The sequence below is a fragment of the Sylvia atricapilla genome, chromosome 18, assembly GCF_009819655.1.
Source record: "Sylvia atricapilla isolate bSylAtr1 chromosome 18, bSylAtr1.pri, whole genome shotgun sequence".
Classification (NCBI taxonomy): Eukaryota; Metazoa; Chordata; class Aves; order Passeriformes; family Sylviidae; genus Sylvia; species Sylvia atricapilla.
The window spans coordinates 2,693,477-2,715,971 of record NC_089157.1 but is presented as its reverse complement, the minus strand read 5'-3'; the positions used below and the strand labels follow the sequence as shown (position 1 = coordinate 2,715,971).

Genomic DNA, 22,495 nt, shown 5'->3' with positions numbered 1-22,495 from the left:
AATGAATCACATCATTTTTTCCTTTGGGGACAAAAAAAGGATCAATCCTCCTCTTCAAGAACAGATGTGATTTGTCTTGTGCTTCCTGCTTCACTCAACACCTCCCTGCTTCTCCCAGCCCTGTCCTTGGGTGAGGCCTTGGGCCAGCATGCACCTGGGAACTTATCCAAGTCAAAAAATTGTCTCTTTATCCTGCACAGAAGGGGTCCAGAGATCTCATGAGGCACATCTTCACTCTAAAAGCACTTCGAGATCTCCCATCCCTCTCTGGTGCCAGACCCGAGAGGAAAAGGGGACAGTGGCTGAGCCAGGACCTGGGCACTGCAGCCCCTTTTGGCCATGGGGTGGGCTGAGAGACGTCCATGGACACGAGGGCTGGCAGGAAATTCTCTGCACTGGGGGGGCTCAGGACCTTCCGTGTGCCCTCAGGGTGGGGCGCACCTGGGGAGCAGTGGAGTAGCAGCAGGTCTTAGAGAGGGAAGGAATGCTCAAGGGGAGCAGCAGATCTTGTGAGGGGGATTGGAATGGGCTGGCAACAGCCTCCGCGGATGGGAGATGTGGGGAACGTCAGCAGCTTCCCTTGGGAGCAGTAGAACACTGGGTAAGGTCCAGATCCCAGTGGGGCAGATCCTTTAGGAGGCCGCAGACCTTGGATGGAGGGCAGCACATCCTCAGCAGGGTGACATCCCCCCGGGGTTGATCTCCCTGCAGGCAGCAGATGGGAGCAGATTCTATTTGGGGTGTGACGCTTCCCAGGAGGGTGGGTGGCTGGAACCAGGCGCCGGTGTCGATGCTGTGGGTCAGTGTCCCGAGGAGGCAGCAGCCCCCCCGGGCACGGCGGGGAGCGGAGAGGCGGAGCGGACGGGCGGGGCGCGGCTGCCGCCCGCCTCCGCCGGGGCTGGGAGCGGGGCCGGGGCCGCTCGGGGCGTTCAGGGATGGATGCTGCTCCCGGGAGCGCCCCGCCGTCCTCCGCCGCGGCGTTGCGGCTGGCGCTGGCGGCTCCGGGACTGCCCGAGGGTCCCCTCGGCTGCCCCATCTGCCTGGACGTGCTGCGGGACCCGGTGACGGTGCCGTGCGGACACAACTTCTGCCAGAGCTGCTTGCAGGAGCTCCGCCAGCGGCCAGGCCCCCCCGACGGCGGCGGGGCGGGCGGGGCCGCCCGCTGCCCGCTGTGCCAGGAGCCCGTCCCCGCGGCCCTGCGCCTCTGCAAGAACCGCGCCCTGTGCGAGCTCCTGCCGCTGCTGGCGGCCGCCACCGGCGCCTCGTCCCCGTCGTCCCCGACGTCTCCGGCCGCCGCGAGCCCGATGGCGCCGGGAGCCGAGGAGGAGGATGCTGCGGCGGAGGAAGGAGCGGCGGTGCTGTGCGACGTGTGCCCGCCGGGGTCCCGCGTGGCGGCGGAGCGGTCGTGCCTGGTGTGCCTGGCGTCCTTCTGCGGAGCGCACCTGGAGCCGCACCGGCGCGCCCCGGCCTTCCGCGCACACCGCCTGGTGGCCCCGCTGCGCCGGCTGGAGGAGGGGCTGTGCCCCCGCCACCTGCAGCCCCTCGACGGCTTCTGCCGCACCGAGCAGAGCTGTGTCTGCGCCCGCTGCCGCGCCCACGAGCATCGCGCCCACGACGTGGTGCCCCTCGAGCAGGAGCGAGAGCACAAGCAGGTGCGTGGGATGGGGAGGGGCGCGGGGGTCCCCACGCGGGTGGGACCCTGGCGTGGGGGTGTCGGGGGTGATCTGAGGTGCAGCATCCCTCGGAGGGGTTCGTCCTGCACCCACGTCCCCACGGGGAGCCCAGTCCCCACGTGGGGTGTGTGCAGGTGCAGCACGGTGGAATGCCATTGGGGGGGATTCTACCCCAACATATGGACAGGGTGCTGTGCCATCAGAGAACCCCGGGGACGGGGACAGGATGGGCAGATGGGGACGGTGTCGAGGAGAGCGGGGACCAGGCGCCGCGTGGGGAGTCTTCCCGCTGCGGAGCCGAACTCGCAGTCTCGTGGGTGTAGGGCTGGGGCGAGGCTGCCGGGACACCCCACAGCGGCCACCCCCGCGGTCCTGGGGCACCCGCCGTCTCCGTCTCGTTCCCACAGCTCCGTCAAGGCGGTTTTTCTGGCCGCGCTGGCAGCCGGCCCGGCCGCCGCTCCCGCTCCCCCAGCCTTTTGTATCCCGCCGTTTTGGCAGCGGGGGTTTTTCCATCACTCCCATTCCCAGATGTGACTGAGTCACCTCCTAAACTCACACCCACGAGCCTTCCCAGGAGCCGGGGCTCCAGTCACCGACGTGGTGCTGCCTTCCTGAGCACTGCTGCCTTAAAAGTGTGGGGCTGCAGGCAGAGGGGAACCTGTGAGGCTCACGGGGTGGTGGCATCCCGGCATGGCCATGAAGCATCTGGAGACCTTGGGATCGTTTGCCTTTTCCAAGGAGGAGCCCAGCCCCAGGCAACAGCCCCAAGCCAGGTCTTACTCCTGATGGGCTGCTACGGTTGCAGGAAAACCCTTTTATCGGCAATATTAGTCATGAGTGCCTTAAAATAGAAAGTGTGTGTAATCCCGGCCCCGAGGAGCTGTCAGACCTCGGCAGGCGCTGCTTAATGTTGCCTGCACGACCTCGGTGACTGCCCTCGGCCACGGCGGGCTGGGATGGATGCACGGGAAAAGCACCTGTACCTGCTCCCCGGGCACACGCACTGCAGGGAGCAGCGCCAGGGGGCTGAGCATCAGCAGGGAGCTGTCGTGGCTAGGGAGTGCCCTCCTGGCTCCCGAGGGACCTGTCCTCGTGATGGGCAATGGCTGAGCCAACAATAGCGTCTCAGGAAACGCCGTGTTCAGAAGGTGCTTCCTTTGCAGCCCGTGCTCTGGAGCTGGTTTGCTTTGCTCCTAAACAGAAACCTCCAGGGGACTCTGTGCTGAGTTTGTGAGTGCTCCAGGCCTACCTTCAGCTTCTGCACCAAACACAGGTGGATTTTTTCCAGCCCTGAGTGCTCAGAGCACTCACTTAACTCCAGTCATGTCTAATGGGTTTGCTTTCAAATTCCTGTTTTGTTTGGTTTCCACTGGGACCAGGATGGGGAACGTCGAGCTGGACATGACCCTTTCGTTTTCCATCTGAGTGCAAAGAGTTATTTGCAGGTTATATTGCAGGGAAGGAAAACAGGAAAACAACTCATGGTTCCCCTTGCATCCTTCACCCGAAGCCTGACAGTGAGGTCACGGTCAGAGAGGGTCTGGGTTGAGCTGAGGGAGAGGCTGAGTGCCCTATGGCTCCCACTGGGACTGGGGGTAAAGCTCAGTGTTTGTGCTCATGTCTGCAGGCCCAACAAGGCAAATTCCTCAGCGATGTGGAGAATGAGCTGGAGGAGCTGGCAGTCACCATCGCCCAGGCCAAGAAGATGGTGGAGCTCATTAAGGTGACTCTGTAATGGCTTTGCTCTGTCAGTGCAGCTCTGCTGGGTTGGGGCTGGAGGAGAAGGGGCTGTGAAATGTTGGGGTGCATGGGGTGTAGAGATGAAACAATGGTGATCCTGGCAGAGATCCCTGAGGATTCTTTCTCCTCCTCTCTGCTAACGCTCAGGGCACCTCTGGTTGTTTTAATTTTTAACATGGAAGAAGGAACAGGGCAAGGCCCATGCTAGAGTATCCTCTGGCTCTTGCACCTCCTCTTCAAAGCTCATGGGGGGGGTTGTCCCCTTTGGCCCTTGTGCAAACACGTCACTTTCCTGCTTGGGCACACCAAACGTGGTGCAGCAGTAAGTGGCAGTGCCCAGCCAGGTCCCTTTAAAGCAGTGCTGTGAAGTGATCTGAGTTCTTGGGTGAAGGGGGTGATGGAGTGTCAGGGGGATTCCACAGAGCTGAGAACTGGCAGCAGGGCAGGGCACAAGGGTGGTCCTCCTGCACCCTCACCTGTGGGACCTGACCCCTCTCTCCCTGCACTCAGGGGGCTGCCACGAAGGAGAGGGAAAGGGTGGAGAAGCTCTTTGCAGAGGCCTCTCAGGTGCTGGCGACCTTCCAGAAGGAGGTGATGGGATTCATCGAGGACGGGGAGCGCTCCATGCTGGGGGAGGCCGAGGCTGATCTCCGCTGCAAGGAGGACAGACGGGCCAAGCTGGCACAGTGCAAGCAAAACCTGGAGAACGTCCCCAGCACCGACACTGTCTACTTCCTCCAGGTGGGATGGGGCAAGAACGAGCTGACAATGTTTTATTTTGGGGTTTTGTCCCATTTCCCATGGAGCTGGGGGCCAGGAAGCCTGGGATGTGCAGGCTGCAGAGTCTCACTCCTGTTGGCACAGTCCTCTCCCCTTCCCTCTTACAGAGGGACCAGGCAGCCAAGAATTTCCCCTCCATTGCCCACACCTCTGTCCTGTGTGTGACTCAGGAGAGGCTGATGTGCTGCCTAGAGTGGGTACCTGGGTGTGGGGGAGAGTGAGAGTTTGGGATGCCCCTCTGCCTCCTCCAGCATCCCCCTGCTCCCTGACAGCCCAGCAAGAGGAGACATTTTAGGCAGGAGATGCTGCTCCATGCGAGGTGGGCATGGTCTGAGTCAGGGTTTGAAAGGGAGTGAAGAGAAGGTGCCAGCAACACGTGGCTGGGAAAGTGCTCTCCTCCCTTTGCTGTCCTTGGGCCAAGTCCTGAGAGCTGCCAGATCCCAAATCCTCCAGGGCCGGGTGGGGTTGTGGAACAAGAGACAGCTTTGGCTTGTTTGAAACCTCCTGAAACTCCGTCTTTTTTGGCTCAGGAATTTCAGGCCTTGAAAGTAGCCATGGAAGAAAACCTCTCTGCGCCTCTGAGCTTCCAGAAAGAGCTGAACTTCACCAAGTGCACTCAAGCTGTGGGTGCCATGAAGGATGTGCTGTCCACTGCCTGCAAAAACCAATGGAACCACTTGCAGGGGAAAGGAATTGATGGATTGAATTGCCAGGAGATGGAGGAAGGTTTGTGTTCACCCGGCCCCTCTGCCTGGATGGTTCCCTTTCCCTTTTCTCTGTGTGGGTGGGAGGTGGCTGCGGGTTCCATGGCCCCTGTGAGTGCTTGCCTCTGTCCTTCCAGCCCTGGAAGCTGCTCAGCACGGGTTCCCTGCACGTTGCACAATCCCTGTCTGGGCTTACGCCTCTTTGAGGTTTCATGAATTTTTCCACAGAGACGGGAGACTGGAGAAGCAACAAACAGCCTGGGAGTTAGGCAGGGCCCTGTGGGAGGGGGCAAGTGGCCAAAGTGGCCTCCTGTGAAAGGGGACTCTTCTTCCCAGGACAGACAATCCTCCTCACGGGGCAGGCTGTGGGCTCCCAAACATGCCAGGGTTAGAGAGCTGATGTGGCAGCTCTTTCCCATGCTGTCTCATTTAACCTGAGCTCTCTCCTTTCTCATTTTCTTGGATGCCCGTGGGAATTGCAGCTGGTTCCTTGCCCCGCTGCCCACCTCCTTGGGGTGACAAAAGTGATGTCTGTCCTTTCCTGTGTGGGAGCCACTGGGGGTGTGCAGGGGGAGTGGAGGTGCTGGCTGGGGCTGTGACAGCGCCCTGCCATCAGGGGACAATGCTCCAGTAACCCGTGTGTTGGTGGTTTGGTTCCTTTGCTGATGCAAACCCTTCTGTCCCCGTCTCCGCAGCATTGGCCGAATCCCGATTTCCAGACAAGTCAAACAATCCTGCCTGCCTGGAGAGCCGTGATTATTTCCTGAAATGTAAGCGGGGGACTTTTGCTTTGGCAGCTGTTGCTAAGGTCCATCTTCCCTTTCCTCTCTCCTTCCCTCCTGCCCAGCAGCACTGATCCAGCGGCTGCGGGAGTGCTGCCACCAACAGAGGAAATATTGCTTGGCTAACAGGGAAGCCTCCTGGCTTTCCTGACAACAGTCATAGCCTGGTTAGGTGATGGTGTTTTTCCCTTGTCTGGGGTTCTGCTGGCCCAACTGCCCCAGGGGAGCTGCAGGCATCCTGTGTAATTGCTGCTGCCTTCCAGCCCTTGGCAAATTGGATCCTCTTTAAATTAGATCAGAGTGTGTGCAGCTGCCTTGTTTTGCAGCAGGACCCTGGGCTGGTGAGGGCTGTCTGCAGCAGCAGAATGATAGAGATCACAGTGGTGGAGCAGAGTGGGGCAGGAGAGGCTGAGGCTGGAGGATGCAGGGCTGGGCTTGAGCTCCCACACCCCACCTGTGTGTCCCCAGTCTTACAGGGGATATGGGGTCACCTACTGACATGTCCATAGGGGACAAGATTTGCCTCAGTGGCACAGAGCAGCCAAACCTGGGCTTAAGGAGGGTGTGCTCTTCTGCTGGCATGGGCCATGCCGTGGTTCAGACTGCATTGCAGTTGATAGTGATCCATGTCCAGGGTGGTTCCCTGGAAGAACTTCCTTGGGCATCCCATCTGTTTGGGATCTATCAGTGGTTCTCACATGGCCCCACTTGCTGGGGGCTGCCTGTTTATAGCTGTGGCATACCTGGCTGTGCTCTCTTCTTTGGGTCTCTCTCAACTGCATTTATCTGTGATTACCTGAAATACGCTTTTATGTGAGATTTTCTTAGCGCCAGTCTGTCAGGCGGATTCTCCAATTTCTGGTATCACTGTTGAGCTCATCAAGCAGCCCCCCTGCTCTCTCCTCTGCAGTTACCTGTATTCATCCTGCTTATGGGAGTATCAGCTTTGTCAGCCTTTAATCCTCATTGAGTGAAATTTGCCATGGGACTTAAAGACAAGGGGGCAGAGTGATGGGAAAGGTCAGAAAGGATCATGCTCACCACCAAAAGCTGAGGCAGGGAGGATTTCCTCGCATTTCCCTCTGCATGCTCACTTCTCCCTCTTGCCCCACACAGTTGCCTTCATCATCGACCTGGACAGTGACACAGCCGACAAGTTCATCCAGCTGTTTGGCACCAAGGGAGCCAAACGGGTGCTGTGCCCCATCCCCTACCCCGAGAGCCCCACCCGCTTCATCAACTGCGAGCAGGTGCTGGGTTTGAACCTCATGAACAGGGGCAACTACTACTGGGAGGTGGAGCTGATCGACGGCTGGGTGAGCATCGGGGTCATCGCCGAGGACTTCGACCCACGGGAGGCCTACAACCACGGGCGGCTGGGCAGGAACGACAGGTCCTGCTGCCTGCAGTGGAACGGCCAGAACTACGTGGCCTGGTTTGGTGGCTTCGAGTGCACCATCCAGCAGCCCTTTTTCCACACCATCGGCGTCTTCCTGGAGTATTCAGAAAAGGCTTTAACCTTCTACGGAGTCAAGGACTCCAAAATGACCTGCCTGCAGCAGCTCAAGGTCTCTCCTTCAGCCAAGGGGAAGCTTGACCCATTCCAGAGCAAGATCAACCGCCAGTTTGCCTCTCTTTTCTCGTGCAAGCTGAAGCCAGCCTTTTTCCTGGAGAGTGTGGATGCCCACCTGCAGATCGGGCCGCTGAAGAAGGATTGTGTGTCGGTGCTGAAGCGCCGGTGACTGCCCAGGGAGAGGGGCACGGACAGACCCACAGAAGTCTCTCCTGCAGGTTATTGCCACCTCTCTTTGTCACAGCCCTGTCTGTCTGTGGCAGCCTTCCCTCCTTTCTGCACTGTTGGGGACCCAGGGCTGGGGGCCAGGATGGGGCTGGATCCGAGTGCCAGCTCTGCCACTGAGTGAGCTTGGGCGAGTCCCTGTGCTGCTCCCTGCCCCTTGGCTTCCCTTTCTGGACATCAGGGACTGTGACAGCCTTTCTTGGTAAAGTGTGCTGCTCAGAAGTGCCACACAGATTTGGAGCTGTGCCTTGGCCACCTGCCCAGTCTCTCTCCTTCACCTCTGCTTGCTGTGGCCCGGCAACGTGTGCAGATGCTTTGTGCCTTATCTCAGGCCCTGTTGCTGATGCTTTTTTAAGTGCTGCCTCATCGACACCTTCTATATGCTCCTCATGAAGTGCCTTTGATTGAGCAAGCCCTGTGTGGACCAGGTGAACCCCCAAGGCAGATGTGGTCTCTTCCCTGGTGCCACATCACTGCTGTGCCCTGGCATGGGAGAGATGGAGCTCTGGGGAGAGGGATCTGGAGGAGCCTGGCTGGATGCTGGGGTGATGCTGGGGTGATGCAGCACCTTTCCTTGCAGGGCTGCCCACCCATTAGTGCTGCAAATGTGAAACAAGGATCTCTGCCCAGCTGGGAAAGGGAAAGACCTCCTGTTGAGGAGCAGCACCACTGAGCTGAAATTATGCCACTTAGCTTAGAGATTTTTAAATGGCAGAAGTGCTGTGAATATGTCCCAGAGATAAACGGTCTGATTTAGTGTTCTAGGGACAGCTGTGAGTGCCTGGATAAAGGTGTGGCATCAATCAGCTGATAAAAGACCCTTTAGACTCTGGGAATAAATAACAATTAACAAAAACTACTCTCAAGCGAGAGGGAACACTGTTTCCTTCAGGGAAGGTGGAAACTCAAGGCTGAGAGACAAAACTGCCAGTTCACATGTCCTAAGGGAGCTTTTTCAGAAAGAAAACACAGAAACACTGCCAGTGAGGGCGGCACAGAGCAGCCCCTGTCTCAGCACCGCGTGCCTTTCCATAAGTTTATTTTTTCTAGGGTTATTTTGCTACCTACCTCCCAAAGATTGCTTTACAGAGCTGTGGTGCTGTGTAATGTACCCCTGGAGAGAAAATACAGAGGGTCAGGTTCTTCACTGGCATGAATGAGTCAGGGATGATGCAACAACCATCAGCAGGGATAATAAACAGCCCATTTAGCTAAATATATGAGATATATATGTATTTTCCCCCAAAGGATAAGCTGGAAATCATAGTGCTATATTCAAGTGGAGCCAAGGGAAAAATGTGAACATGAATAAAAGGCACGCACAAAGCTGGGAGGTTTGAAGTTAAAGCCACAGTTACATGTAAAGCCACGTTTACATGCTGAGGCTCAGAGAGCTCCTTTACTGTGACTCCTTTGCCAGTGCTGCTAATTTCTGCTGGTGCAGAAAGAGCTGCCAGTGCCCTGAAAATTAGGATATTTGAGTGGATGAAGGGTCTGAACACAGCCACTCCTTCTCCGGGACAGGGCTGGTGAGTAAATTTGGGAAGGGACTTGCTGGGATCTGTCTGCAAATTCCTTCTCCTCCTCCTCCCCTGCATGAGGTGACTCCTAAACTGCTTCAAGAAGTGGGAAAAGGAACAGTAGGGCTTCCAGAGTGAAATCTTCAGCTGAAATCTTGGCCTTTCCTGGCTGGTGGGAATGCTGCCCAGACTTCTGTCCGGATGGGAATTCATTCCCTGCATCCTGAGCTCCAAACCCTCTTTGTTTGGCTGGCGCCAGGGCCCCTGCAGAGCTCAGCCCTTGCACGAGATGTCAGCAGTGACACAGAGCAGGCGTCGCTGCTGCTCTGTGCTTGCGGGGAGATTGTGGTGGCAGGAATTCCTGATGGAATGAGAAAGGCAGAGCTGTGCCACAGCCCGTGCGTGGTCACATCCTGGGAGGACGAGGAAGGGAAGGAGCCTTCATCTCTGCAGGAAGAGATCTCCCCTGTGGGCCCATATCTGCGCCCTAAATCTCATTTATTCAGGCTCAACTCCCACAGTTTGCAGCGAGGAGTTTTGCCAGAGTAAACACAGCAGATCTGGGTCTTTGCCCTGTTTCATTTTGCTGTAGGCAGATTGATTGCAGCAAGGGGAAATCCACACTGAAGCCACGCATCCCACCCTTCTCCACTTTCCCAATGCACGGACACAAACCTCTGACCTCCTTCAGGGCTTGGGAGGCCCAGAAGGATCCTCTCTTTCCACCCTGTCCCCACGTGGGAGCAGCTCAAGAGGCTGCTGGGGTGTCTGGGCATGGTGTGGGGTTGTACCACTGCTTTGGCTGGATTCAGGGATGCAGCTCCACGGAGCATCTGGGGGGCTCCTGTGGTTGTGCCACAGTTGGGAAGTGCTGCCCAACCCTCTCTTTCCTGCTGCTTGCTTTTATCCTGGTTGGGAGTGCTAAAACCCCTTCTGGTTTAGGGATGGTTTACAATAGGAGCAGTCCCCTCGGGAGCTGGGTCAGAGTTTGCTCTGTGCTGCCAGTAATTTGGGCTGTAAACTGGAACCATCAGGGAACGTGCACTGCACCAGCTCTGGAGCCCAAGTCTTGCTGTAAACAAGGGGTTAAATGCAGGGTGAGATGAGATGAATCGATAGCGTTTGGAAATTTAAACAGCCTTTCCTTGTCCCCTTGGGTTATTTCTGCTGTCACAGAGTGTTCCTCTTTTTAATTAGGATTTTTTTTAAGTACAGTAACTGTAGGGTGCTTTACAGTGTGTGAAGAAACTGTAACAGAATAATATAATAGTGTTAGAGACTATGATTTGACCATTAAATATGATAAAGTCATTGCCCTGGGTTGTCTTTCCTTTAAATACCAAACCATTTGAGTTGTCCCATTATCTCGTGTTTACTTTTCTGTGTCCTGTACATCTGGCATAAAATAACACAGATTTTATTTTCCAACTGTATCCAATGGAATTCTGCCACATACACATTTTTATTGTAAAAGGAGCGGAAGAACCTAAAATCCAATAATAACTGTCAGCCCTGGGCAATTCAAAACAATGAATTGTCTCAGTTCTCCCTTCTGTGTCTGTCCTCATCCTACAAATAAAAAAGATTATCAGATTAGGTAGTTTTTCCTTAGTGTTTTCGAGTTTTAGAGTATAAATTTCCAAGGTTTTCTCCATGATGAAGAGGTCTAGAGCTTCACACACACACACTGGCAATTACAGCAGCATCTTTTTTAAGTGAAGACAGCTTTTCTAAATCCCGAATGTCAGCTGGAGGATAAAAATGTTATTTGGTGAGCCTTAGTTCATGTGAGGTGCCAAGGCTCCATCTGGGTGTTTCAGTAGAAGCTGAGTGGATTCTGCTCCTGACTTTAATAGGAGAAGAATCAGAACAGTTTGTTATGGCTGTTTCTTAAAAGGGAAACTTACTGCTTATTGAAAAAGCGGATATGAAAAGTACAAACTTGTTCTTTTCTTGCCAAGAAACCGTACAGATTATGTCACTGCATTTATTTAAATCTGGTTTCCATTATGTCGTTTTTCTGCTTTCCCCCCCTACCCACATCTAGTTCTTAGGCACTCAAGACTGGGCTGCAAATCCTGGGAACTGCTCAGATCCATCTAAAAATATACAATAGAGCACAATACATGCTCTTATTTATATATTATTGATATACAGCTGCCAGTTATTGATCCGAGGGAAACTCTTCAAACTGTGATTTGTTTTGCAGGGTTCTTGTTTTAATCGAATGTGAAAAACGAGTTCCACTCTCTTTTTTAAAAAAAATTATGAGTTTAATAAAAAAACATAAGAAAATAGGCAAATTAGGAGACAGAAAAAGTGAAGCCTCTCAGCAGAGGGGGCTTGGCACCAGGTCTGCCCATAGCCCACCTCACCCTTTTAGGACTTCTGTCTTTAAGGAGAGATGTGTTGAATATTCAATAGATGTTAACCAAACGTTCTTCTTTTGATCAGTTTTAAGTATTCCTGATCATCTTATCTAATCGATTTATTTTGTGTGTGGCTCCACTCAGTCTGGTTACACGGGTGTAAATTTTCTTCTGAGGTTTTCTGGTTCTTTCCATTTGGATAAGAAAACAGAAAGTTAACAGGTTTTTTATGAAGGGTCACAAGGTGACTTCCCCCTCCCATAATTTCTGGCTTGGTGGTTTAGACGTTACAAAGAAGAGATAAAATAAGAAAAACCCCAGTCTTAACCCTCTGGTATAATCAGAAAATACACATTCATTACCCTTCTAAACTCTTATTAATAAAATATAATACAGTATAATTATACATATAGTAGTCATGTTAATATTTGCGAAAAGCCAACTATAGAATATGCATTTATAGCATCGAAGTTATGCAATCATTAATTATTTTATTTTTAAATGCTTCCTCCTTGCACACCTTGAGGCAATAGTTTAGACGTAGCTATTTTCTTCTCCCAAATTCCTGATGGGCAGACACACAGATACAGTCCTGGCTTGTTTACAGAGCAACCAGTTAGTCCTTCTAGTTTAACACACTTCACTATAAAGGGGTAATTTTTCAGATGTGCTTGATTCCATCACTGAAAGCAGCCAATAACGGGATCGAAATTCTGTTTGCAAGTGTGCGAAAAAGGAAACGCACGTCAAGTGGGAATTTAAAAAAATCGTTGGAAATTAAGCATCCCCGCTGTTTAAGGGGCTAAACCTCATTTCATGTGCAGAACCGCCAGGTATCCGGGATTATTTTTATTTTATTCCACGAAACAGCACAATTACGGACAGGATGCCAGGCCCTGAGGCGGGGAAGGGGGGTACCATGGCGGCCAGCCTACAACTCCCAGCATGCACCGCGTGCCGACGCGGAGGGTGTTAACACGTCCGTGGCCGGACTACAGCTCCCAGAATACACCGCGCCGGCGAACGGCACGGCGCTAAGGCGGGGCGAGCGGGACTACAACTCCCAGCATGCATCGCGCGGAGAACCCGAAATAACACGCCGTAGATAGAGATGACTACAACTCCCAGCATGCCCCTCGGTCCCATTGACGGCAGCACCTTTCTCCCGCGCAGGCGCAGAGCGGGGTCGATGCTGTGAGGAGGAGGAGGAGGAGGTGGAGGAGGCGGCGATGGCGCTCAACAAGAATCACTCGGAGGGCGGCGGCGTCATCGTTAACAACAGCGAGAAGTGAGGTGCTATCCCCTTCTCCCCTCCTCCGGCCTCGGGAGCCGGGGGATAGCGGCGAGTTGCCTTCTCCCTCCGCCCTCCTCCTGCCTTCCCCCTCAGGGGAGCGGTTGTGTGGGTCATGGCGGGGCGTGCTGAGGGGGCGAGGCGGGTAAAGGAGGTGGTTTAACCCTCTCGGTGCCGGCGTTGCTCGTCCTCCCCTCATCTCCGTCCGGCTAAGGGGCTGTGCGGGGGGAGCTGTGCTGGGCTTCGGCGGCGGGCCTTGCCCCCCGTACACCGCTTCCCTCAGCGTCCAGCCTGTTCCCCGGCTTGCTGCTGTGCCCAGCCTCTCCGCCGAGGGCTCAGGAAGGGCAGAGCTCGGCTCCCGCCCAGGTGATGTGGCCTGGACCCAGGCCTCCCCGCTCGGGGATGCTGCACCTGCATCGTGCCTCAGCTCAGAGGCTGCCCGCTGCGGTCTGCCGGGATCCTGGAGCGCAGCCCCTTTTCTGTGTGTGCGGGAGGGGGCAACAGTGTTGGGAAAAGGTGCTGGGATATAACCATGGAAACGGCAAGCCTGCACAGAGCTGCCTCTGTCTGCATGGCAAAGGGCTGTCCGCACCCGCTGTCAGGCAGCGTGCTTCTGACGTGGCAGTCATCTGCTCCGGGGACAAAGGAGTGCTTCATCCTCCAGCGCTTCTTTCCACGGGGCCGCTTAAACACTGGTGTAGGAATTCTGTGCCTGACCTCTACTCGGGATGTAGCTTTTCTTAGAAGGCTTTAGTAAGATCAGTTCAGGTACTTAAATTTGCATTCCCTGAGAGAACTGCAGCAGCTGAAGGTCTTGCTGTTCCCAGCTGTCAGCCTGCCTTGCATCAGGGCCTGCCTCTCCCTGGGTTGATCCAGCTGATATGCTGCAGCCTGAACAGAATTGATCCCACTGCCCTTCCCGAGCTGTTCCTGGAGGGACAGGTATTTACTGGCAAATGGCTGAGGATGGAAACATGTCAGCTGCCAAAGATAGAGGTGGTGGAGATTTCTGCAGCTTTAGGGATTAGAGTCCCTAATGTGGGTATGTAATGTCAATACAAGTTACCTGCTGTGTCCATGCAAAGGTTTTAATCAGGTCAGTTTGTAATTGAGAATTAAAGAATCAGTGCAGGCAACACGAGGTAATGAAGTCTTGTGGCAAGGGAGAGGAAGAGGAGTTCCTCTAGATCACATTTTTGTGTCAGAGGTGCTTGCGCTGTGGTGAGACCTTCCACAGCCATGTTGCATAAGCTACCCTGAGCAGTTTCTTCTCCTGCAGTCCTTCCTCTGTCCTGTTACTTGTGGACAACTGAACTAGGGAACCGATCCAGCAGAAATGCCAAAACATTAAGAAAAAAAAAAAGTCTTGAGATTTCGATCAGCTCAGTAGACAGGGTTTGCTGCCTGGTTGTGCAGACAGCAGCAGCTGTGTCAGCACACTGTGAAGGGAGCAAGCAGCCAGTGCTACTTCATTTGCTGCTGCTGCCAACAACAAGAACAAAAAGGCAAACAGCACCTGATTTTGTCTGCTCGGCATCTCCTTGAGTGCTGAGGTTACAGGTGGTTTTGGTAGGTCAGTAAACTTGTGTGCATGCTGCACTTCCGCCTTGAGCTGTAACTGCTGTCTCTTCTGTCACTGTTTGCAGTGTTTTGATGACCTATGACCACGTAGAAATTACCTTCAGTGATCTGGAGCCAATGCCAGAGGCCTTCAAGGGGACCAAGAAAGGGAGTGTTTTCCTGACTCCCTACCGGGTAAGTGGTGAAAGGCTTTAGCTCATCTAAGGAGATAACAGTCCTGGAGTCTGTGTTTAAATGTCCTCAGTGCATGAAAGTCAGGATAATCTGCTCCTGCTTGAAGTGTTCCTTTCCCTCTGGGAGGCATTATGAACTCATGGCATATCCTATCTATTTGTCAACAGATAATAAATCTGATTAGTTTTTGTACAGGCAGCTGTGTAGTCCATCAGGCATCTTCAGTCTGGAAATTAGCAGTAGTCTGGGAATTAGCAGTGGTCTGGAAATGCTGAGCACAACAGCACAGCTACTAAATCATAGCTGTGTGGAGCAGCAGGTTCTCTGGAAGCTGGGAGGAGCATTATCTGAGCAAGGGACTTCCTGGAAGGCCTTAGCTCCTTGAGGATTTGGTTTACCCCTGTGGCTGTTGTGTGTAGCTTTTGGCTTGTGGAACTGATGATGTGGGAGGGAGTTTCAGTCCATGGAGAAGTCTGTTCATAGAATAAATGTGTTTCTGTGTTTCCTGTTTGTTTTGAATAGCTCTTCTAATGTTATTTTCTTTTCAGGTTATCTTTGTGTCAAAGGGGAAGGATGCTATGCAGTCATTTGTGATGCCCTTTTATTTGTTGAAGGATTGTGAGATTAAGCAGCCAGTGTTTGGAGCAAATTACATCAAGGGCACAGTGAAAGCAGAGGCAGGAGGTAGGTATCACATAGTGTATGTTTGTGTCTCAGTTCAGCTGCTCAATTCATAGCAGAATCCTGGCTAACCAAACCTTGACACTGTCCAAATGGGTTTTCACACTCCTGCAAAAACATGTTTCTTTCATTGGCAGCTAAAAATATTCCCCTTACCAGCTCCCTGTTCAGTTACCATGAGCAGATGTCCTCTGCAACCCATCTCATTCCTGCTCTCTGCAAAATATGAAATTCAATTAAACAAGTGATCTCAGCAAATAAATGTCAGAGGGGAGTCAGGAAGAACGAGGGTGTAACTTTGCTTTGGTCACTTGGGATCACCTCTCCCACCTGCATCCAGGTTCTCCTGTTCCAAAAATTCAGATCCTTTCTGGCTCTGTGTTCAGGTGCAGATCCCCAGAGCATTTTCTCCTTTGTGTTTCTTGTGCAGTTCAAGGACAGGTGTACTATTGCTGTAGTGCATCCTGGCAGTGAAAATGGCACTTGGAAGGGAATGGAGTGTCTTGAAATCAGGGAATTTAAGGTGCTGTTTCACATTAAACTAAATGAGAAGGCTTTGGCAGACATTTACAAGAATAATTTTGCTTTTGACTGGTTTTTTTTTTTTTACCAAAGGCACAAGCGTTCAGCAAACTTTCATCCTCAGCTTGATTCAGTCCAATAGCTGTGGCACAGAAATCACAGCAGAGGATAAGAGCCTTCAGCTGGAGTTCTGAAATCAGCATTGTAGCTTCTGTGTGGGAGCTGAGTGGGACTATCCAGCATGAGAGGGAGCCTGAGCATTAATGACAAACTAAACTGTGTGAAAGGCAAAAGGCTTTAGCTAAACCTTTGTGAATTTTCCCCAGAGGCCATCTCTTTTAATGATGATGTTGTCTTAACAGCCATGAGAGTCTGGTTTAGCTTAAAAGATTCTTTAATCTACTTGTTTCTGTTTCAGCACAGCTTCTGCTTTGATGCTTTCTCGGGACTCTGGACTGTGCATGTTTTCCTTTTTTATACTGTAATCTGAGATGCCACTAATTTATTTGGTTTTTAATTATTATTTATCCTGACTTGAAATCTCTTCCATGGGCTCTAATGGATTTATGTGGACCATGTTTTTCATTAAGCTCTTTGCTTTGTTGGGCACTCTGACTCCCAGACTAATTTGGAGCTGACAGTTAGGTGTAGTTGCAAAGGCTTTTTAGCAAACGGGATTAACAAAATCCCTGTCTTCTGCACTAATCTTATCCAAAGCAAGAGCAAATCCAGCACTCCTGATAGCTTGGCCTGTGACAGCTACTGTGGCAACAGCCACAACTCCAGAAAGCTTTTGAAGCTCTCCCTTGTGTCTGTTTCTGCTTCAGGTGTCTCTTGACCTGACAATACCCCAATGAGAATTTTTCTGATGATACCATAATTCTGCCACTTCCTCTGCTTTTATTTTTTGAATTTGGATTTTTGGGGATAAGCTCTTTAAAGAATTATATACAGAACATCTGTATACGCAGCAAGTAACCTAAATAGCATGGCAATGGCTTCTCCTTGCTCCTTAGTGCTGTCTTTCCTCCCTCAGGTGGCTGGGAAGGATCTGCCACGTTCAAGATGACCTTTTCAGCTGGGGGTGCAATTGAGTTTGGGCAGCGGATGCTGCAGGTGGCATCACAAGGTATGGAAGTTTGGGCTTGTCTGCCAGAGTTCTGTGGTTTCAAGACCCTGAAGCTTGCTTTAAAAAATCCTTTTTTCGCATCCAATGAACAGAAGATTTATTGAGATGGCACTTCCTTGTTTTTCTGATAAGGGCTTTAAGTTTGTTGCAGATCTTGGCCTGCATTTGAGGCAGGGTTGATGTTCTGATGAGGTCTTGTCTTTGCTTTTCCAGTCTCCAGAGGTGAAATACCCAGTGGAGCTTATGGCTATTCCTACATGCCAAATGGATCCTATGCTTTTGCACCCCCTGCAGCTAATGGGGGCTATCCATACCCACCTCCTCCTCCAGGTAAGCCTGGAAACTGAGAATGGGGATCATTCCAGTAAGTAAGAGTAAAAAATAGGTAAAAAGGGCAAGAAACACAGATTTTACACAGTGTTTTAGTGATGACTTTTGTAGTTTTTGTTCCTGAGTTTAATTATGTTTGCCTTGGCTTCTTTTGGTTGATAACTCCACCCAGAGGAGTTAAGTCCCTTGCTCTGTGATCTCCTTTCCTGGCAGACTTTTATCCTGGTCCTCCTGCAGCAGATGGAAACATGGGCTACATGCAGCTTCCACCCCCACCCTACCCAGGGCCCATGGAACCCCACGTCAGTGGGCCAGACCTGCCCTCCACTCCTGCAGGTAAGGAGAGTGTCCAGGTGAATGAAATCACAATGGTTTTGTTAGGAAGGAAACAGACTTTGTTTCTTGTCTTTTGGGGAACTTCAAAGCTCCATTTGGAAGTTGAAATTTGTTTAGAAAAGGGATTAGGGAGCTCCCCTAATCTCCAGCCTTCTATATCCAGCTCAGTCTGGAGTCCGGCCTGATTCTCTCCAGGGTAGACACCATTAGTGGGCATTTTACAGATGGATTTATTCTTCTTTTGACAGAAAAAACAGTTTGTGATTCCCCTGTGGTGGTAATCTTGCCCTAATGGATGAATACAAGGAAACTGGTGGTGAAATGTGTTTGTGGTCCATTTTAGTTCACAACTGTGGTTTTGGTGGTGCTTGCTTCCCCTTCCCCTCTTTCAGTTTTAATGTGATTATTTTTGCTGAAACAATATGGAACAGGGTAAGAGATGGTGGAAAGGAGCTGGGGAAATATCAACCTCATTTTTCACTCATTTGGGATTTATTAAAATGAAAAAAGAGCTATTGTGGTTGGGTACAGCCATAGATCTCTTGCAGGTAAGAGTATTTGTTTGGATAAGGATTTAACTTTTTGGTTTGAATAAACAGCCATTCATCTTTGAACTATTATTTGGAAAGTGGGACTGCTCCAGAGGGTTGTACAACATTTTTGTGTTCTGCAGAAATGGAGGATCTGGATAATCCTCATAAGTTACTATCATTAATACACAAATCCTCTGAGCTGCTATAAACTTGTGCTGATTTTTGTTTTGCCTGTTGGTTTCACTCCCAGGAAGGATGGTTTGTTCACTGCCTGTTTATAAAGGGTATTGTCTGTATTTAGGCAAGGCAGCAGCTAGCATTTATTTATGTCATGCAAGTCCCAGGTGACATTTCCAAACTCAGTCTTCCTCTGTTTCACTGGGAATTGACAATTCTGTGGTAACTGGAAGAGATAGTGCTCAATTGTTTGTTGTAGCTGTTTTGCAACTTGAGCACTGGTCATAGGATGCTCTGTCAGTAACTCTTGATGGCCAGGAGTTCTTGTTTTATTGTAAGAGTTCTCTGTGTGTCCCTAACCTGTCACTTCTCTCCCTGTGACAGCTGAAGCCAAGGCTGCTGAAGCTGCTGCCAGTGCTTACTACAGCCCAGGCAACCCCCACAATGTCTACATGCCCACGGTGAGTCCCTGTGGCTCTGGGGTTGCAGGGGAGCCCAAGTGTGTTTCTGGTGGATCTTCTCTCAGTGGCACAGCAAAGTTGGTCTGAATTGATGTTGGTGTCTTGGGTTTTTTGAGGGGCTTGGAGTTTAATATTTTATTCTTGGCCGTGCACTGATGTCCTTTTGTCATCTTTATTGCAGGACCAGCCACCCCCTCCTCCATACTTCCCACCAGAGGACAAGAAAAACCAATAAGCTGACACAGAACTTCTCCACGACTCATTGCTTTCTTTTTTTCCGTTTTGGCAGAATTCTGGGGCACAGTCCATAGCACTGAGAAGTAGAGCCTTCCCCCAAGGCACACTGCTTTCAGGGGCTCTAGGAGCAGGTCTGTGCAGAGCAAGGGGAGGGATTTTGGCAGCCTGGGTCACCTGTGGAGCTCTGAGGATTTGCTGTCCTGCAGCATTCCCTCCTCCCTGTGCATGGCATTGCTACACTTGGGGGTTCTCTTCATCTCTGACTGCTTCCCTTAGCTCTGCTTCTTTTGATACTTAAATTTTACCTCTTTAGAGCCAGCACCTGCTCTAAACTGCTAATCAACATGATCATGACATGGAAACAAGGCTCTTGGGGGCAGGGGTGTCTTGAATTTACCTTAGTGTGCATCCAAGAGCACCTTTGGACACAGGGATGCCTCTGGTTATTCTTTTTAATCCAGAGTGTCACATCCAACTCTTTGCTCTTGAGAAAGGACTTCAAAGGCAACCTTTGGGATCTCAAAGGAAATACACACCTATGACATTTTCCAGATATATATTCAGCTTTCTTGGGTTTCTTTTATTTTAATCTAAGTCATTCCTGACAATCATAGTGAATAATCTGGCAGCCCTTTGAATTTCCCTGCTGCTCACCCATGAATGACAATGCTGACCAACTTCCCTTCTGCAGACATGCTGCTCTTCACAGGGTTCCCCAGTAGCATCTGAGCAGTTCAGATCCCACGGGAACACTAATATTTCTGCAGTCTCTATTTTCCAGTTAGATATGTGAATTCACTAAGTCCTGAACATTCTCCTCATAGTCTATAATGCACTTATGTTTTTCCTTTGTTGTAACACACGTTACACTTTTTGGCCAGTGAAGCATCTCCCTGCTGTGATTTACCTGGTGAATTAACAACAAATAAAGCAGTTGCTTTATTTCTGCTCTGGAAGCACTTGAGAGAACATGCAAAACATTGGAATAAGCTGTAAGGTACAAAGTGTTGTTTATTGCTGTTTGTGTTCCTGGTCCAGCTGTGAATTCCCACTCACCCGAACTTGGACTCCTCATAGCATTGATCCCTTGGTCTCATTAGCAACAGCTCCAGTGCAGAGCCTCTGCAGGACTGACCAGAATCTGGGCTGTGAAACTTTTGCATTGTACAAAGCTTTGCACAAGTCACTGACTTCTGACAGCTGAGAGAGAAAATCCTTCCCAGCAAAGTGTGACAGAAGATCCTGTGCTAGGGAACTGCTGAGACTTGCTGCATGCAGCCTGCTCGGAGAGAAAAAAGGTCCACCTCTTGTTTTCTTTTTCTTTGAGTTTAGCTGATTAATGAAATTGCTACTGTTTGTGCACTGACTTTTCTAAAATTGCTACTGCAGTGATGTAAAGAAATGGTTATTTAAAAAAAATATTTATTTTGAAAGCATTTGATTAATATATTAATGTGAAATGACTTTTGAATGCAGATTTGTTTTGCCAAGACTGTGAAGTAAAGAGAAATCAGCTCAAAACTTGGGGTGTTTGTGTGTGAATGGGCAAATTTCTGGTGAGTTGGTAGCTTTGAATACGGAGGGGAGGAATTAGAAGCAAAATCACTTGGATTCTATATTTTGTTATTAGAAGCAAAATCACTTTCACTAGCAACATCTGTAGCTTGATTTCTCTTGGGTGACTTCGTGAATTGTAGTAAGTTATTAAAATGTTTCAGCAAACTCCCATTTCACAGTTCCTGTTGGAAACTGGTGCAGCAGCTGCTTTACTCTACCCAGATGTGTCACCGAGGTTGTTTTTCCAGACCAATTGTCCTCATAAAAGTTACAACCTGTTCACTATTTTACTTTGCAAGAACTAGCTCAGCAATGCAGCATAATTAATGCCTCTAAAATATGTCTCTGGTTAGAAGCAAGCCACAATTTTATCCCTTTTTTTCCTGTAAGTGTGCTGAGGTGCCTGGGTGGTTGTTGAGGTGCCCAGTGAGGTCGGAGCTGTCTCAGATGTGCTCCCTCTGTGCTCCTGTTCCTGGAAAAGCTGGGAGCTGTGCTCCAGCAGCAGTGCCCGAGCTGTTCCTCCCTCTGTGCTGAGCCAGGTGTGTCTGTCTCACTTGGCAGGGCAGGACAGGAGTGTTCCACAGGGGACCAGGTCCTGGTTAGTCTGCCTGGCTCACTGACACCTCAGACAGGAGGTACCCAGAAGCTGCTCCAGGTATCATCCAAACCTTGCCTGGTTTCATTCCTCTTCACAGCAGCTGCTGGGGCTGCCTTCATTCCCTAAAATTTCCTGACCAGCCGGCAGGGACATCTTCCAGATTCTGTTCATTTTCATATCCCTTTTGCCTCTCACATCCTCCCACATGGCTGTTTGACTGCATTTTAAGCCTGGCTGAGCCACTTGGGTTTGTTTTCTATACAAGAGGTGGCTGAAGGAGGAAAGTATTGAGGTTTACAGTCCAGTAGGAGCTGAATAAATCCTGATCTGTGAATTATTTCACATCAAGGTTTCCTAAGTCACATCTGTCCAGCTCTGAGATGGTGCTGAAACCTTTCTGTTCTGGCTCATTCCCAGTTGCCCTCTACTCTGAGACAGAATCCTAGAAAACACAGATTGCACAAACTTTCCAGAGCACTTGTCCAGCCCCACTCCCTGTGCACCTCTTAGGCCCATAATCAGAACAAATCCATGAGGTTCTTTTAAAACCTTTCCTCAGCTAAGTGTGCTTGAGAGAGAAATATTTTGATATCTGCTCCCATAGGAACTTGGCTCCAGGGTTTGAGCTGAGTCACTTCCCTTAGACTGGAGAAGTGGCAAGACCTCCAGAGACACCGTGAGGTTTCTGTCTGGCAAAAGGGAAATACACTCAAAGGATGAGTCAGGCTGGAATAAATGAAATATTCCATAGCACGGCTGTCTGGGCTAAATCTGGAGTTGAAGCTGTGGGCTTTCCACAGTGGTTTGAGGTTGAATGCTCCTGTTTCCCCAGGCTGGAGTGGCCACAGTCTGTGGGGAGGGGAGGAAGAGCAAGCCAAAAAATGAGATTGGGCGTGGTCTCGTATGTGTTTGGTGAGTGCTGATAAGTGAAGCACATTTTGGGAATGCTGAAACTGTGGGGCCAAAAGGTTGGCCAGGTCACACAGTCAGCAAGGGTCAGGCAGGTATTGAGCTGAGTGGAGCAGCACAATTTGGGAATGCAGATTTTTGGGTGCTGGTGAGAATCTCTGCCAAAACCCCCAGATTTGGTTTTGGTACTCAGCACTCCCTGCCCATCCCCCTGATGGAAACTGAGAGCTGTTCTCTGCTTGGGAAAGGGCTCAGAGAGGGTGGGAGGGTCACCAGTCCTGCTGCCCACGCAGAAAGTTTTAAATATTAAAGCAGGGAAGTGCAATTTGAAGGCTGCTGCTGCTCTGGAAGCAGGGTGGGAGAAGGGCAGGAAGAAATTTTGTGCATTGACACATCTCCAGGTCTGGTCCCTGCCTCAATGATTAACTGGCTGTGCAGCAGGAGGCTGCCATGTGACAGCCAGATTGGTACCATTAAATTCCAATGTTTGGATGGTATTATACTACTGAAGGAAAAGAGGAAGCATAGGCAACAATTAGTGTTGGATCCTTTGGCAGAGGCAGATTTTTCCACCACCACCTACAGTTCTGTCTCTGTGATGTGACTTGGGCTC

General features: G+C 50.9%; 2 protein-coding genes across 3 annotated transcripts; both read left to right on the top strand.

The window, feature by feature from the left end:
- Positions 1-928: 928 nt before the first annotated feature.
- On the top strand, positions 929-10,593 carry TRIM47 (tripartite motif containing 47). Its single transcript, XM_066332014.1, has 6 exons — positions 929-1,652; positions 3,301-3,396; positions 3,924-4,154; positions 4,724-4,919; positions 5,593-5,667; positions 6,796-10,593. Exons 1-6 carry the CDS (start codon positions 936-938, stop codon positions 7,419-7,421), a joined length of 1,941 nt encoding a protein of 646 aa, XP_066188111.1. The 5' UTR covers positions 929-935; the 3' UTR covers positions 7,422-10,593.
- A 1,876-nt stretch (positions 10,594-12,469) lies between these two features.
- On the top strand, positions 12,470-20,339 carry WBP2 (WW domain binding protein 2). Of its 2 annotated transcripts, none has more exons than XM_066332012.1 (8): positions 12,470-12,654; positions 14,304-14,412; positions 14,961-15,096; positions 16,652-16,744; positions 16,958-17,074; positions 17,288-17,410; positions 18,505-18,581; positions 18,763-20,339. In XM_066332012.1, exons 1-8 carry the CDS (start codon positions 12,596-12,598, stop codon positions 18,814-18,816), a joined length of 768 nt encoding a protein of 255 aa, XP_066188109.1. In that variant the 5' UTR covers positions 12,470-12,595; the 3' UTR covers positions 18,817-20,339. The 2 variants fall into 2 exon arrangements, with proteins under 2 accessions (XP_066188109.1, XP_066188110.1); XM_066332013.1 differs by having other exon boundaries at positions 12,537-12,659.
- Positions 20,340-22,495: the final 2,156 nt, after the last annotated feature.

Excerpts from the sequence above, each read along its gene's own strand:
- TRIM47 (XM_066332014.1), top strand. The coding sequence starts at position 936 with ATGGATGCTGCTCCCGGGAGCGCCCCGCCGTCCTCCGCCGCGGCGTTG. Across the intron at positions 1,653-3,300 it reads AGGAGCGAGAGCACAAGCAG|GCCCAACAAGGCAAATTCCT; the intron begins GTGCGTGGGATG and ends TCATGTCTGCAG. Across the intron at positions 4,920-5,592 it reads TTGCCAGGAGATGGAGGAAG|CATTGGCCGAATCCCGATTT; the intron begins GTTTGTGTTCAC and ends CCGTCTCCGCAG.
- WBP2 (XM_066332012.1), top strand. The coding sequence starts at position 12,596 with ATGGCGCTCAACAAGAATCACTCGGAGGGCGGCGGCGTCATCGTTAAC. Across the intron at positions 16,745-16,957 it reads GCTGCAGGTGGCATCACAAG|TCTCCAGAGGTGAAATACCC; the intron begins GTATGGAAGTTT and ends TTGCTTTTCCAG. Across the intron at positions 18,582-18,762 it reads ACAATGTCTACATGCCCACG|GACCAGCCACCCCCTCCTCC; the intron begins GTGAGTCCCTGT and ends TCTTTATTGCAG.